At 39.7% G+C, this 17500-nt stretch overlaps 2 protein-coding genes across 2 annotated transcripts in view; one reads left to right on the top strand and one right to left on the bottom strand.

Annotated features, from left to right (window-relative positions):
• The first annotated feature begins 735 nt into the window (after nt 1–735).
• Nucleotides 736–4183, top strand: LOC137975203 (uncharacterized). Its single transcript, XM_068822291.1, has one exon. It carries the CDS (start codon nt 1452–1454, stop codon nt 2592–2594), a length of 1143 nt encoding a protein of 380 aa, XP_068678392.1. The 5' UTR covers nt 736–1451; the 3' UTR covers nt 2595–4183.
• Nucleotides 4173–17500, bottom strand: part of LOC137975202 (tyrosine-protein phosphatase non-receptor type 11-like) — a 27086-nt gene continuing 13758 nt past the window's right edge. The window contains exons 7-16 of the mRNA XM_068822290.1: nt 15969–16065; nt 15146–15225; nt 12898–13041; nt 12344–12475; nt 11605–11756; nt 8127–8194; nt 5752–5828; nt 4964–5038; nt 4739–4845; nt 4173–4309 (exon numbers count right to left, since the gene is read on the bottom strand). Of these exons, the coding sequence (XP_068678391.1) occupies nt 4210–4309; nt 4739–4845; nt 4964–5038; nt 5752–5828; nt 8127–8194; nt 11605–11756; nt 12344–12475; nt 12898–13041; nt 15146–15225; nt 15969–16065 (1032 nt within the window). The 3' untranslated portion in view covers nt 4173–4209. The remainder of the gene's footprint in view (nt 4310–4738; nt 4846–4963; nt 5039–5751; nt 5829–8126; nt 8195–11604; nt 11757–12343; nt 12476–12897; nt 13042–15145; nt 15226–15968; nt 16066–17500) is intronic.

The following is a 17500-nucleotide window of genomic DNA, read 5'->3' on the forward strand; positions in this document are numbered from 1 at the left end:
CCAACTTTCCTCGGCAAGCCAGCGGTGGTGGGAGGTTACGTCAAAAAACAAAGCTGTAAAAAAAAAAAAGGGGGGACCCAGGATCCAGGTCTTAAAAGGCTCAGCGTGAAACAAAAAAAAAAAACGTAGTAAAACAACTGTAGTGCAAAAAAGGATACCGGCCAAAAAAGGGGGGGAATTTCCGAAAAAAGACACCCTTCGTTTGGAGGGGCACTGTCCTCCCATCATGGCCCCGAAAATTTGCAAACGCCGGCACATAAGTTATAGCCAATAGAATATTAAAATTTTCTCACTAAAATTGTTAATAAAAAAAACATTATTAACCTTAGTTGTTTCCACCTGTTTTATCTAAGCCATTGCTTACCTATTTCTAGCAATAGGATAGTGGAAGCTAAAGGCGAGTTAAGCGATATTTTCGGCTCAGGGTAACATAACAAAAGGTTGTTTTTCCCCTTGTGCTTGAGAGACCACAAAAACTTAGCCAGTAGGTACACTTTGTGACGATAATTGTCGTATTCCCCAGACTTGAGTGATGTTGAAAACAGTGGAGAAGAGCTTGGGGACACTTCATGCCACTTACAAAATCATCGACTTAATCTAATAGGCCATTTCTGAGTTCAAGTCTGCCTCCTCTTTAAAGCGAGTTTAAGTGCGAAGTTTTTGTGATGGTAATTAGTTTCTACTTTACATATGAATGAAAAACTAATTTTCATAAGAAAAACTTCGTACTTAGACTCGCTTTGAAGAGGAGGCAGACATGAACTCGGAAAGGGCCTATTGCCACCTGCATTTCTGCACATATCTCAGGTAGTGACGTTTCAATAGGCCTTTTTCGATATATTAAAATTCAGGTTGAAAGAAAGGTATAGAGGACAAAGACAAAGGAAAGTGGATGATATTTAAATATTTTTCACATTCACTCCAACGTGTTCCTATTGTTTTTGTCCTCACTTCCTCAACATCAAGGTCAATATTTGATATTTTAAAAATGGCCTATTACTTGGAAGGAAGTCAAACGATGTGTACAAGAATACTTCCACTGACGGTACAGACTTAATGGGCCGATTATTAAAATGAGCAAGGACAGCACAGAGTATAAAATCCACTCTCTCGACAAACGACACCAACAGGATAATAGAACAGATCAAGACCAACACCCAGCGAGTCTTTAACACCACCAAAGACAGACAAAAGCAGAAATTTGATAAACTTCTGCGCGAGAAACAGGCGGCTACGTCACCAATTGATGCCGTATCCCGTATGCTGACAAAACTAACTGGGTTATTAATTTATCTTCTAGGTCCCTCGACGATGCCACGATAGCCCCGCTGAAGAAAGGACTGAACTTCGCCGTAACTCCTGCGTACATCCCTGCCACGGAGATCATCGCCAAGGTCGAATCAGCCGCCAGACAACTCGACGCTGAACAAGCAGTCACTGCCAGTGTAGTCATGGATGCCAACTCCTATCACACTAAGACGTCTACCCTTATCGAGAACGGACCGTACCAGCTGCTCAACAAAGACCCGACAGACCTTCTGACCCGGAAGTTTGCCCGAAAATCTACTAACATGAAGCGAAGCGGATATCTATCAGAGGCCGTTTACAACAAAATGAGACCTCGAAACAAGCAGCCGCCTAGAATCTACGGTTTACCAAAGATTCACAAGGCCGATGTATCGTTAAGACCTATTGTGTCATCCGTTAACACCTTAGCATATGGTTTATCTGCTTACTTAGCTAACATCGTATCTCATTTAACAGGTAACTCGGGTTTCACGGTGACTAATTCAGCTCATTTCGTATCCAACATTAGCAGCGAGATTATCCTAGACAACGAAATCATGGTGTCTTTCGACGTAGAGTCGCTGTTTACGAACATTCCTATCGACGCCGCTGTACAAACCGCGCTAAAGAAACTAGAGGACGACCCCAGCCTTGCGGACCGCACGACACTAACACCTTTTCAGATCGCTGACCTCCTGAATTTCGTATTGAGATCCACATACTTCCAGTATAACGGATCAATTTACGAACAATTAGAAGGAGCAGCCATGGGAGGCCCGGTCTCCGCTGTTATTGCTAACCTATACATGGAGAGTTTCGAACAACAGGCAATAACTACCTCGGCCTACAAACCTAGGATCTGGAAACGCTACGTTGACGACACTTTCACCATCCTGGATCGCGGAAACGTTGATAGCTTCTTACAGCATCTGAACAACCAGCAGCCTTCCATTCGCTTCACCATGGAGACAGAGAACGACTACAAACTCGCTTTCCTTGACACCGCAGTTTCAAGAGAACCGGACGGCCGCCTCACCACCAGCGTGTACAGGAAGCCTACGCACACTGATCAGTACTTAGCGTATGATTCCCACCACCCGCAATCAGTAAAACGCGGTATTGTCAATTGTCAAGTGCCTCTACGAGCGCGCCAAACGTCTCGTAACAAAACCCTCTGTTATCTCCAAGGAGAAGAAACACCTGTCTCTGTTCTTGTCTCTAATGGTTACCCTCTTTCTTTCTTGCAGAAAATCCCCAAGACCAGGCCCCAGTTGTTTAAAAGGTGCATAACGCTATCCTCCAGATAAATCACTATCCATTGGTTAGCGCAATCGGTTTTGCTAGTGTTTATCCACTGGATAGTGATTTATCCGGCGGATAGCGCTATCCATCGTTTGAACAACTGGGGCCAGGAAACCAAGTAGCAGTGCTGAGCCCACAATCGAGTTCAAGTCTACTGCGTTTTTACCCTATGTCAAAGGCCTATCCGAACAACTTCTCCGCTGCCTACAGCAACAGAGCATACGCGCTGTTTTCAAGTCGGAGACTACATTAAGATCACATCTAGTACGACAGAAAGACGCCGTCGAGCCGACTAAATAAGATGGCGTGGTTTACAGGATTCCCTGTGAATGCGGTTAAGTCTAGAGAAGACTGGAAGACCTATGCAAGATAGAATCAAAGAACATGAGCGAGACATCCGACTTGCCCGTACCCAGACCTCCGCCGTTTCAGAACACGCTAACAACACCGGACACAACCCGCTTTGGAACGAAGTAAAGTTCATTGATCGTGATCCACACTGGTACACACGCAGGGTCAAAGAGACTTCACCCTAACAACATCAACAGGGATAGTGGAATAGAAATTCCGGAAGCATGGATGCCCACGATCAAGAAACACAGCAACAGGAGAACCGTACGACAGCGGACCGGCGAAGGAACAACACACCGAAACAGCGAGGATCGAAATGCACCAATCACAGCTGCTGAAAACCAACAAATCACAGCGGAGCATCCTCCTTAAAAGGTGACGCGTAACCAGTCGACCTCATCGCCTAATGAAGACTAGCAGTATGCAGTGGAAACGTCGCGATCTACATCACAAGTGACCACATCGTGAGACAAACGAGAATACTTTATTATTAATAAATCCTTAGTTGGACGTGGCTTAAAGCTTAATCGAAGTTTAGACGAGGGCTTCATAGACCACCTATAAACTTGGTTAAATATGCATTATCAAAAGGAAGACGAGGCGAAGCGCTCGGCGTTCACGACTGAATTGTGGTTTAGAAAGTCGCGCTATTGTTTTCCTACAAGTGTCACATATTACATATTCAAATTTATCAAATTCATCTGCATCATCATCAGTCATATCCACAGATAAAACGAGAAGGACAAGTTTTAGCGAGAATAGGTAAAAGGAAAAGAAGGAGTCGTCGTTGAATATGGTGCTCAAGGCTTTCTTTCAAATACTAATAAAATAAATTACTGGTTCTTTCTTAAAACGAAATCGCCGCGAAAAATTACCATCCCAAAATTCTTCACGGGGGGCTCAAACGGTCTCTTAGATGTCGAATTTGTCTTCCACGCTGACGTTTAGCTGCCTGTAGTGTGCGAACTCGTTCATGACTCAAAAAAGTACAAGTCCACAGATAAACGAGGTCTAAACCTGCCTGTAACCTGGTTTAAGATGCCATTTAACAACTATTCGCACCGTGGCGAGGGGAATATCGGTGAATAAAAAAAGGGACGAAGTCGAGGTTTTCATTCACCGATATTCACCGAGCCAATAAAGAGTCAATAAAGAGGCGTCATGCTATTGGTTGTTTTCCCAGACAATGCAAAACACAAATGTATAATCTTGATCACCTGATTCGTCCTAGATGGCGCACCTTAATTGTACTCAGTACTAGGGGATTTTTTAGAGAATATAAACAACTTTGCAAAGCACAATTCTTCCAGGTACACCAATGATACTTACGCGCGGTGGTAAGTTTGGAGAATCATCCTCCTTTACAGGCCTACAAAGAGAAATTATGTAAGTACAACTACTGTCATCAGCCATTAACTACAATTACTAAAAGATTGACGAACTCCTAAGTCTTTGTCATACAGTCGCTAGAGTAACCAAGCTTCTACGACAGTAAGAAGACGAACAGGAAGTTGAGAGTTATCTAGACTTTATCCCGGATATTAAAAGCTCGCCGAAGTACATGTATCAAGCCACCCGTTTCTACCGCTTGGTGACACCTACACTTAAGCCACCAACAAATTATGGGAGAAGCGAACGAGAGAATGAGAAAAAGTGAAAACCAAATAACTGGAAAACGCGATCGAAAATACAGCACTGTGACAGTTTGCGTTACGTATTTTTTTTCATATTTTACTTAGCGATAAATGAAAATAGGTGCTTTAGTACCAGCAAGTTGGTAGTAAAGTGGTAAACTGACCTTGCGAGGGGCTTATCTGCCGGTTTGTAAACCGGAATTGGAGGAGGTGGTTCTGTTTCTCCGTTTTTCCTCACATTTGCCAAATTGCCATACACTGCTAGGTTGGGCTAAAAAGTCGAAACAGAAAAAAAAAGATAATCAGTTAATTCAAAGCAAATGTTTGAGAAACAGTTTTGTGTAAACTATCGATCATAGACGATAAAAACAACAAACGAGCTGGCTTACGTTGTCACTGTTCAGTCTTGCAGTCTCTGTGCTGATATAATGCTGAATGGCTTTGTAAATGAACTCATACTGCGCCTGGGAAGCAAAAAAAAAGACAAAACTGAAAGAACAACTTAGTTATTAACTTCCTCTGTAAATGGCTTACAATTCACACTTTCGACGTATTAAAATTCAGTCCCAAACAAAAGGCATCATCTCGAGGCTCTGGGGAGCAAACTCACACAAATCCTTATATTTATTCCCCAGAGCCTCGAGATGATGTCTTTTGTTTAGAACTGAATTTTAATACATCGAAATTGGTCTATTTTTGCACCACATTCCTTCCCAGTCAAAAGCAAAAGTATGACCTGAATACACTACTTTTCCCGCGTTTAGAGTGGAGAGTCGGCCTCACTGCGATTGCCTCATTTAATTTCGCTAGCCCCCAGTAGCAACTGGGTGAAGTAATAACTCTGGCTATTTCGGAGCGTGTTAGTTCACGTTGCAGAAAATAATCTCTTGCTCCTCCAACATGTCCGCTGTTTTACCTTCTTCCCTCACAATGCCTCCTTTACGAAACTTCAGTAACTCAAATGAAAACTGCATTTTTACAGAAGGCTTTCGATTTGCTTTACTATAGTGTCAATCAGTTAGAAAAACGTTGGAAGCCACTAGTGACGACTCCCCGCGGGTTTTGTGTGGGCTGCCTCGATTCCTGATTGGTTTATTTGAGTTTATGCGTCTTCTAAATCAAACTGACAGTTAAGAAACAGTTAAGATTTCAGGAAAAAATACAATAGCTGACTAACCTCTGTTTGCACCATACCAGATCTCTGAGCTCTCACATTCTGAATGCTTTTGGAAATATCAATTTCACAATCCAGACCTGTATTTGAAAAACAAAACCTATTCGTTTAAACGTATTTTCAACCGTTGGAAAGAAGACTAATAATTCTATAAATGTGATAGAAAGAACAAGCAAGAATATATGACAGACAGACATTCAAAAGAGTTTCTAAGGAAAAGAATCATCACAGTTTCATATTAGGCAGCTTAGGCATGCGACGATTTTGAGAGGCGGACGGCAACCGGAAGATAATATTTCGCATGCGTGAGCACTGCAATATGATTGGTTCCCGGAGCGGGCGGAATTTTCTCATCATGCCCGCTCACGGCGGGCGGAATCCTAGCCTTGGTTGTGTGAGCTTGTGTGATGACCTTAAATTTCCATTTTTTTTTTAACACCGAATCCGTTTACATACAGAAGTTACTTTTTATTAGACAAGAGGTTTGGAGATTCAAATAAGAGCATTTCTCTTTGAAACGTTCAGTTTTTAAGTCGCTTTAATACTATATTCGCTATCAAGCGCGGTGCGGTCTTGAAAAAGGTCCCCTCGGCCTGCGGCCTCAGGCAGCATTTTCAAGACCTCGGTCACAGTTTTTCATCATTGGAAGACTCAAGGTATGGTGGATGATCCCAGGAAAAAGGAAGATTAGGAGGTTTAGTGGTTATCAATAAATGGCATGGAAAATAGATCGGAAGAAGATCACAAGTTATCTCAAAGAACGTACGGACTTAAAAGACATCAAGAAGGCTAAGGTAGACCCGATTTCTGCGAAGTAGATCAAGAAACTGAAGTCGGACAAGTTGATATAGTTGATGGACTTGACGAACCTATCGAACTTTCGATGACAATGGGAGAAGATGACACCGGTTTGGTATTCTAAACGGTAAGATATCCTTTCCCTGAAAACTGAAGAACTAAAGGCTAAGCTAGATAAATGGGGACGCAAGAAGAGTGGAAATAAGTGTACTTTGTTGGAACGTTTGCGCGCCGCCATGATATCTGAACATATCTCCCAAACGTTTGAAAATGATCACAAACACTCACAAGTTAAGAATAAATTTATCAAGACGAACTCGCATATCAAAGATCAAGAAATATACTCATTTATAGAAATCAGAGTGAGAGAGAGGTATGCCATCATAAAATCGAAGCTGAAATTAACGGCAAGTTCGTCCTATGAAAATAAGACCGTTTCGTCACTCCAGAAAGAAACTGAGACCCTCAAACAAAGGTTGTAAGAGTTAGAATCTCGCCATAAAAGCATGAAATAAGTTCAAAGCTTTTATCCTTATCGATGAAAACAAAAGCTTGATGACAGCAATTAGGCAAACTGTATTGAAAGCGGACGACGTGAGATGTTCTCGGCCCAATGAGCGTCCAGATAAGAAAGAATGGCAAGTCGCACCCTGCAAGCAGAGCCTTTCGTTTGCTTCCTCGATTTTGGCGTTCTCGAGAAAGGCTCTGCATGAATCGAATAAGATCTTTATTGAATATGCGCTGCATGTTGCCAGGATACAGTCTCGAACCCAAGCCTAATTTGCCAGATCTCGCCGCCATCTTGGTTTTTCATGGTACAGCGGGCTCAATTATAACCATCGGTTTTGTCACTAAACGGACGCTCGCACTGGAATAACCGGTTTGACGAAAGAAAACAAGATTGACTAGTCCAGAAGCTCGGGCTGCGGCGGCTTCAAAGAGTTGACGCGATTCGGGCAGAGCCTACTTTTCTCCTCCTCAGTGAAGAAAAAGACAAAAGGAGGCTCTGCTCGCAGGGTGGGCAAGTCGTTGGCGCTAAGAAGGAAAGGGGAAAGAACCAAAACAAAGGAAAGCAAAGAAAGACGACCCAATGCTAATGACGAAAATTCTATGTCAGAAAAAGTACAGACCACCCTATTGATTGGTGACTCTATAATAAAAATTATTCACGGTACGCAGCTAGGGAAAGCTGTTGGCCATCGGGTAGTGGTAAAGTTGTTCTCTGGTGCCACCACAAAAGCCATGAAGGATTATCTTAAACCTAACTTGGAGTTTTCGCCAGATCAAGTCATTTTGCACGTCGGGACTTAAGACCTCAAGCAGAAGGAAATGAAAATTAAAGAAAGCTATTGTATGCCGACATGTTTGTGTGCCTAATGCTGAGATCTTCTGAGAGAAGCTAGATTTCAGGGAACGTCCTTCCTCAAAGTCACTGATTTTTCGTTCACAATATTTACATGCGAAGTGGTTACAAGGAACAAAGCACCAAACTGATATGCCTGCTGAGACCTCCTGCCTTCGCCCTAAACAGTTCTAAAACTACAAAAGAGAATGTGGACATATTGAGGATGCAACGTTACCTTGCTCTTTGATCATGTTGACAAGGGTATCTATAACAATGAATGTACCCGTGCGGCCAATTCCAGCACTGCAAAAAAGAAAGTCATCGAATAAGTGAATTGAACAATGAAACTGGAAAGAATAAAAAACAGTCTCTACATGGGGAAACGTTACTGTTTGCAAGCGTACAAATCGGTTTTCTATTTTGGTACTAGTCAACAACAAGAGGTATGTGCAGAGTGAATCATCTTCTCCAGCACATCACAAGTGCGTGCATTGTTTAGTCTTCCAGCAGGCCATTAGGAGGCTCGAAAGATATTTTTTTTCTCACAAAAATAACCAAATTCTGCACTTCGATAGAGTTACGGTCGTCATATCAAGACGATATTTGGCCAGGGTAAGTAGATCATAGAGTTTTCATATCACATTTGCTTCCAAAATACCGTTACCATGGCAACGATATAATGCATTCCTTTGAGACTTAAAAATCGACACATTTCTTCATTACTGGGTTACTATATGGCAATCCAGTCGGAAAACGAGTTAAATTTATTTGTTTTCTCTTTCACTTTTTTTTCCTTGTCGGGAAAAGTCTTTCCTGTCACTCCCCTGCTAGGCAGTGTCTGCGCGTAGAGTCTTCTGCGCGTACTTTTGGTAGGTTTCAGGAGGTAGTAGAATGCGTAGATTTATCTGGTGGACACAGTAGAATATTTAACCTGCAATTGCGTCGAAGTCATTGTAACGCGAATGGCGTTTTGGTGGATCTTTAAACAAAATATACCCTTATGGAGCTCAAGAATGGAGCGTCGATTGGATAAACAAGACAGGTGGTGAAAAATAGACATCTGGAATCTTGAAAGCGACGAGTTGGACTTCGACAACAATTGCATCTTTCGCCGTCGGATATGAGCTGTATTTCTAATATTTTACTAACTGTGATGTTATGTACATCACTGAAACCAAATGGAAAATTATCTGGTAACTTTTTCTGAATGGATATCAAACTCAGAGCCTTAAGTAAGGAATAGAACACCTTGACTGGATATGTGATATGTTATTTATTCGTCCGCAACTCTGCACAGTCTTCAGGTAAAAATCAATTGGAAATTTGACTAATTCTCGTTGCTCAAAAATTATTTGAAAAAAAAGCTAGTTGTCCATTTTTTGCTTCACTATTCAAGGAAAGAGTTCACTGGTGGGAAATTTATAGTTGCGGAATGTCCTGTCCCATTTTGAGTTCCTTTAGTTTTTTAATCTTTGGTAATAATTATAAATGCAGAGTTGAGTACAAATAAATACAAATAGCCAGACAACAGAGATCACAGATACACTTAAGGTGTTCGATGCCTTCTCTGTATTTGTTGAACCCATAAGTTACCAAAGAGTTTTTCATTTGGTTTCCGTGTTGAACGTAACACCGCACTTGATAAAATGTTATAAATACAGCTCACTTTGATTACGGCTCAAACCAGCGCAGTTCTGTTTATTGTATGTTCAAGCTACAATCCTGGACAAAATTGTGGAGTCATTTCCTATTCATCTCTCAACATGAAAACCCCTTTCATTCCTTTCAATGCCATAAATCTGCCATTTAGGAACCCCCCTTCTATGGTGGCCCTCAACTGTCACACCAAAACCAAATCACTCACAGCAAATTCAAATCACTCACAACAAATTCAAATCACTCATAGCAATTACAAATCACTCACAGCAAATTACAAATTAACAGGCTGGGCGTCTTCAGTAACCTCCAGCCAGCCAGCAAGCCATCCAAGATTATTATTCAACACATTGTGACTATGTCCAAATATGGTCATAGCGCGCTCAATATTTGTCGTGCGTCTTTAACAGATATCCTGCGATATACGTAATTTTGTGTGTCGCGATGAAAAATGGTAGTTTTTCCCGCTTTTTTTCCAATAAACGAAGAAAATATAATATAACAATTATCCTGCTCAATCTTTTGGAATATCGCCTGATTTTAGCCAACTCGGCCTACGGCCTCGTCAGCTAAGTATCAGGCGATATTCCGCGCAATTTCGAAGGATAATTTTTAAATAGTTGTCATACATGAAGGCACTACCTGCGAAAAATTAAGGTGGTTTACTACAGTTTTCCTAAGAAAAAGATCAAGATTTTGAAATATGTGAAATAAAAGCAACAGGATGTCTCTTCTGAAGTGTTAAGTCACTGCAATTGATATAAAATGTACTTTTACCTAACAAATAAATGCAAATCAGGGGAAAATGCTAAATAAAGTGCTTGTAGACAATTGTTTGTGCAAGGGTCAGCTAAACAAAGTGGAAGCACCGGAACTTGGGAGATCTAACCTCCAAAATTTCGTAGATTAAAAACAAAATAATAATGCAAGGCTGGTTGTACGGCTGTGAGGATATCAATGTTTTTGATTTACTAATATTTCGTCAGGCACAGTATGACCGTAAGAAATTGAGACCTAAACTCAACTCTGTGTTCAAGGTTGATGACCAGGAAATTTCTGACTCAGTGGAGATTGCAAATCGAATTTGTTACTGAACGCAACTATCGCATGACGTTACTTAAGGTGTGGAAAATCTGTGATTCGAATGAGAGGTCTGTGAGCAGTGCGATTCGAGCGAGAGTACAGTTGTAACGAGGGAAACCAAACTTGGAAAATAATAAACAGTTAATTGTCGGAACCTAGCGGACTCGTTGGTCTCATTTCCAACACAATAAAGTCCGTGAGCATGTGGAACTACAGGCCAGGGGAGACCGATTTAAATGACCATTCAACAGTATGTGCAAAATTTTCGTAGTTTTCGTGAATAGAAGATGTATGTTTATATTCCTTCTACAAAAGAATTAGAGCAAAAGTGAGCAAAATCAGCAGAAACGTTTTTTGAATTCTGGTCTTTTCATTCATGAGCTGACGTGACCGGCGCGCTCAATTGAAGACCTTTTAGTTGCTTCTGAATAAAATTAAGTCCAGTAATTATTTTTTTAATTTAATTTTTATTGGAACAGAAAGCAAGAGACAAAAGATTACAAAACTATTTTAATGGACGATCAGGACAAAATAAAGAATGGCATCCTTTGGTCTATGTTGTGAAATCAATGTACTCACGACGAGAATCCTAACCCTTGGCTACGCGACAACATCCGCACGTTGCGTACAGTAAGAGCAAACCATTTTCATGGCATCACTATGTATGGGTTACTGACCAAGCGTGAGGTCAAGATGGCTGGATATTGGCCAAGTTCTTTTTTTGCATGTTTACGGACCGAGACAAAGTCAAGGTTCGTAAACACGCAAAAAACATCCAGCCATCTTGACCGAACAAGCTTGGTCAATAAAGGATTTATTATATAGGAAAAAAAACACCAAAAAATGACCAAGCGAGAAAGCCTGAGTGGGCAAGATTAGCTCCATCTTTCCAGCTCGGGTAGCCAATCACAGCGCGGGATTCGGTTCATCTTGCTGGCTTACAGAGCTAGTCATATAATTAAGAGCTCTATTACCTGCAATGCACTATAATTGGCCCAGCTGAAGGGATGGACTGTTGTCTCGTATTGACTTCGTGAAGAATGTTTAACACAGGACTCGGATCCTTAGGAACACCATGATCAGGCCAGCCAATGTAATGAAATTGATAAATTGTCCGAGGGATTGGCTAGCAAAGAAGAAAAAAACAAACATATTACAGGTACATGTAAGCTTATATGACTTATTAGCATACAACTGAGACTGTGTTTAATTAATAAACTTGGGGACTATGACAAAGCTGCTTCCTTTTTATTAATAATAAGGTGAAAAAAAATAAAGGCCAAAACAATTTTAGTTTCCGCCACATTTCCAGGCTTGCGTTGAGTCATGATGGGTTGATGATAGACAGGTGCAAAGGTCTTAAGACAACCTCTACATTTAATTGGTCTTAGCACGGGGATAGCTCTGTGCAAAGGTCCTGAAACAAGATGCATGCAAAATGCATTGTAAAGTACAGGTACAAAAAAGGTTTGTCAACGAAAACATGGAGTAGGCCCATGGCTCTCACTAACTAGAGAGAATGATCGCTCCTGCATAAAATGGAGAAGTAATGGGGCTTCTAGAAACACACACACAGTCACCCAGACCAAAAACTTAATTTAAATACAGCTGTGGTAGCCCACGCAACAACTTTTCCAACCTTTTTTCATGTCTACCTTTTGTGTTCACAGACATCCAAAGGTTAAACTAAAAAAATGAAAAAGTTACACTCACATTGGTGTCAGATGTCAGTTCAAACTCCCGTAGAGTATAATCACTGTACTCAAACTCTTGCAGGTATCTGATGTGGAAAGAGTTGACTTCCTTTGTGGTATCTGGATCAGGCCAATAACGTGTGCACTTGTTCTGTGAAAGAAACAGCCATAACATGTATCATTGAAATAGCTTTGCCAGTATGGTATATTCTATGAGTTATTTAATTGAAATAACTCATCTGAGAAAAATCGTTTGGGTAAGAGATTCCTAAGATTGACTGTTGGCATTTCAACAACCTGAATGGAAGTCGTCCTCAAAGTCACTTAACTAAGAAGATGAATTTTCCTACTTGGACATGAAGACGGAAACATTACTGGCCCTTCCAAAAACTCATCAACTGTTGTAAATTTCAGCAGATTTCCTTTACCATACATTTGCCTGAATTTTGTAAAATGCTGCGTGACCTTGAATAAAGAACTGAGTAAAACAAAACTGGAATAATGTGCTTAAGTAGCTTTATTACCCCATTTTTCTAAAGATAAAATGCCATTATTTGTATTAGCAACACTTACCCTTCCCCTCTCCACTTCTTTTGTTGTCATGACAATGATTCGGCTGTTCTCCTGAAAAACCATATTCCAGAAATCTTCAACAGTGCTTGGAAGGCATCCTTGAGCAGCTATGTATCGCTTGGCAGATTCTTCACAGTCACTTGGCTGTGGGACAGTAACACATTTTATAGTTGAACCCTACAAGTACTATATGGCCCTTGTTTTGATACAGACATTTTTGCATGAAAATTTGAGCAAGGTTAGAGTTTTTATTACTCTGACTGCAAGGCCAAGAGTTATGGATTCCCCTCAAAGTTTCACATTGATTTCATTGTTTAATTCCTTTTGATGATGATGATGATGATGATTATTATTATTACTATTATTACCTCTCTGAAAGTACAGCCTGTTTGTTTAAAAGTTACTTTTCACTGATAAATTTGAAAGACCAAGACATATATAAATATTAATAACCCTGGTTTCTCTGACAGTACTGTAATTTACAGTTCATTTTTTCCTGTGAAATTATTCTTGCCCAAGTGCTAACATACATTGAAAAGGATATAAAGATGTCACCTTACAGTACAGCCCTCAAATTCACTTAGTAAGCGGTATCAACTGATTATATTTTTGAAGTTATCTTTTCCAATATTTCAAAGTTAGTTATGCAAGCCAATTCCTTGCACTAGCATGCTTTGAGTTCACCTTTGAAATGATGGCAGATACACAAAACAAGGGATGGGAGGAGGTAGGCCTGTACCATCAAGTAACATCAAGGATTAATATATAGATTTAGTCAAGCATAAAAGCAGAGCATGTGGGTCATTTATTCTTACTGGCCTTACTTACTTAAACGACCAATTTACAGGATAAAACAATTTTGATTTTTTTTTGTTTAGCCTTGACAAAAAGCAATCAAATTAAAAACAAAACAACATAAAACAATCTAAAGCAAGTTTTTTCTGTCATAGGTCGGCCAGGCATCGTGGATCCTTATCTCATTCAAAATTTAAAATCTTAAGATATGCCAAAGCAGGGTCAGGAAGTGGGGGGGGGGTCTGGATCTCGAAGCACAGGTTAATTTTCCCTACATTCACAAATCACGTAACGTTCTTTTGGGAATTCACATATCACGTAGTTGGATAGAGAATTGATCAAGTCTATATATGATTAAACAGCTTTTTTGTGATGACTTTACTTCTGCACATGACTACAGGAAAAGAGATAGTCTCGGGGGCGGGGGGGGGGGGGATTTAGTGGGGGACCGAGAGCTTCTGTAGTTTTTTCCTTGTTAACCAACCGACTTTCAAGTGGTACAGTGCATCAGGTGCTTTTACTTTAGGTAATGATTAGTTCAGTTTTGAACAGAGTTTTTCCTATTTCAAATACATTATGCCTTGACAGATATACATCACATATGAAAAATTGAATATATAATGCATATCAAATATGAAAAATTATGATAAAAAGCTCACTGCCATGAAAGAAGAACGCTTAAATGCACTGTTGTTGCTCTTTGTTCACAAGGACATATCCTTGGATTTTGATGCAGTTATTGACAACTATGTGAAACGTAACTCCCTGCAGTGAAGGGATTTGTCATCTTTGTTAGTAGCTTGTGTGAATTCAATGCGATCTCTCCGTGAATAGTTTGCTCACCACTGCAATATCATTTCCTGGCATCATTTTAAAAACCTCAAATTTTGCCTTCTAAAGCCTTAAGTTTTGGTCACAAATGCTCCCAGAATGCTGTAAGGAGCATCTTGATTAACATGAATTTTCGGATAAACTTGAGCTTATCATATGGTCAGTGGACACCTTGACACCTTGACAGCTGTCAATTGACCATAACAAGGATGTCCAATATCAAAAATGTACCCTGTAAACAGCCGCCATGTTGAGCGTATTATTATTATTTTTTTAATTATTAAATTAACATTAGGATATTATTAAATTAATGGGCAAAGCCATGTTTACGCACCCACAAGCAACACCGCTAGCCTTATTATCATAAGAAAACAGGGTTTTCCTTATCAGGCGGTAACCGGTAAAATTTACCGCTTGTAAGAGCACTTATTACCGCCTGCAAACGCTCAGAAGTCACTTATCCTTTGCAGAATGTCCAACATTAACCAATTATTTTACCGGTTTGAAAAGGTGCCATACCTGTTGCGCTGAAAACTAGGGAGAACCCTGAGAAAAGCAACTCTTGGGTTCCTATGATTATGGTGCTCCACTTGGGCCAGAGCTCCATTATTATTTTACTTACCCCAACAAAATTTGCATTGACGTAGTCTGATCCAATTACATTTGGGTCTCTGTCATGTAAAATCACTCGACTATGATCAACTGTGTGAATAAAAACCAATTTTGTCTCCATTAGTGATGTAGGAATTTAATAAACCTATAAATCTACAAATGTAGGTTTTATTGTTTTTCAAACCACACAAATTATGAGCCTAAGTTTAAGTTTATAAGGGAATAAAGGATACTTAAAATCTTTATTGAGTGGAAAAAAATGTAAACACCTTTACCTTCCTGTGGAATCTTCATGTAAATGGCCCCTTCTTATAAATAATTATTTGCCTGACACAAACTTTGTCTGCTTCACAGTTGGGCAAAGGACAAAATGGGTCCAGAATGAGATATGCATATACATGATTGTATAGTTTGTCTACATTTATAAGAAATCTTTTGTATGCACATGTGCTCACTGTACACATAACTGATCCATGAAAAGTTCCGTCCAGAGGGATAAATGCACTGAAGTTTGTCCTTTTTGTAAAAGATAAACTTCTATAATATTCATCTGAACCTACATGTATCATGTATCAAATTCATCCAAATGACCTCACAATAACATCAAGAAAACTCCTTCCATCAAGTAAGTGGTGGCACATGGTGCATAATTTGAATTATGGCATTCCATTGATTTTTGTACTTCGTGCAATTTAGTTAAAAACAAATAAAAAACACAATCCCGAAGAAGTCAGTCAGTCTTCTCTCACATTTCTCTGATGAAGGTAGCTCTTTACAAAGAATGAAGTAAACAGTGGAATAAACAAAAAAACAAATGCAAGGTAAATTCTCACAAGGTAGGATGTTCTTGTATCTGTTCTTTGCCTTGTTTTCAGGTCTCTCTCCCTCCTTCCTGCTGTAAAGATGTTTGCATTCTTGTTTCTGAAGAACCTGAGGTTACAGAAAGAATTAAAAAAAGAGAACTTTGTAAAAAATTTCCAAAAGAAAAATCAACTGTAACAACTTTGAAAAGGCTGTTATCTAATTGGCAAATAATTCCTTTAAACAACACAGTATGTTATTTACCTTATATAAATTATACATATGCCAGGAAAGAATCAATTTGGCCCATATGGAAAATTATTTTTTATTATAACAGTCAGGGAGTATTACATATAACAGAGACATACAAAAACACTGAGCCAATAGGCAGGTACAAAAGTCGGCACGGATCAACTCGGACCAACTTGCATCATTAATTTTTAAAAAAACTATAATTACATGAAATTGAAACTTTTAACCATTTGAAGGTTAAAATACATGTACCTCTCAAAACTGAGCCAAATCAATTGCAAGTGATCCTTGCTAAGTTTCAGTGGGAGGCGCGGTAGCCTCATGGTTGGTGCGCTCGACTCTGGATTGAGTGGTCTGGGTTCAAGTCCTGGCCAGGGACATTGTGTTGTGTTCTTGGGCAAGACACTTTACTCTCATGATGCCTCTCTCCACCCAGGTGTATAAATGGGTACCGGCAAATTTAATGCTAGGGGTAACCCTGCAATAGACTAGAATCCCATCCAGGGGGGAGTGGAAATACTACCAGGTGCTTCATACTACAGTAGGCAGAGATAGGCCCTGGCCTGATGGGCCTTCTAGGCTCGTAGCAGACTTTACCTTGCTAAGTTTCTGCATGCCACAGAGCAAGTCACCGTTTTGTTTTGTAGTGCCAGTTCCTCTCAGACAGTTACTGTAAAACTATATCATACTAAAGAAGGGTGCTCTACAGCTGCATTCCATGGTGGAAAGCATCTTTTGAAAGCAACTTAACTTAAATCATTGCAATTATTCTGTTAGTCAGGAACTGCAAAAAGTCCATCCTTATATAATGCTGGTATAAATCAAAACAAATTCCATACGGGCATCTAAACAAGCAATTTTCCTTGATAGTAGAAAACATGCAGAAACTAACTTTCATAAGAAGGTACATGTATTCAGATCAGTTTCTTCCCTTCTAAAATTCATGTGAATTACATGGATTGATAAAATTACAAAAATGTAAAAACAGACAATGTATATTGTGTCTACTAAATCAATCAAATCAAAATAATTGATGGAAAACTTATTCACTTAGTAATGATTATGTTTAATATGTCTACCAATAAATGTGTAATCTCAAGTTTTATTAAGGAAGCTAAAAAACTGGGAAACAGCAAATTCTCAGGACATCTCGCCAATAATTGCAGGAAAAGACACTAAGGAGAAAATCTCTGCCCGAAAGAAACTGGCACTACGAAACAAAATGGTGACTTAGCAAACTACACTTGATTTTGCCCAATTTTGAGAGGTATTTTAACCTGCAAATGGTTAAAAGTTTCAATTTCACCTAATT

Source organism: Montipora foliosa, chromosome 11, assembly GCF_036669935.1.
Source record: "Montipora foliosa isolate CH-2021 chromosome 11, ASM3666993v2, whole genome shotgun sequence".
In the NCBI taxonomy this organism is placed as follows: domain Eukaryota; kingdom Metazoa; phylum Cnidaria; class Anthozoa; order Scleractinia; family Acroporidae; genus Montipora; species Montipora foliosa.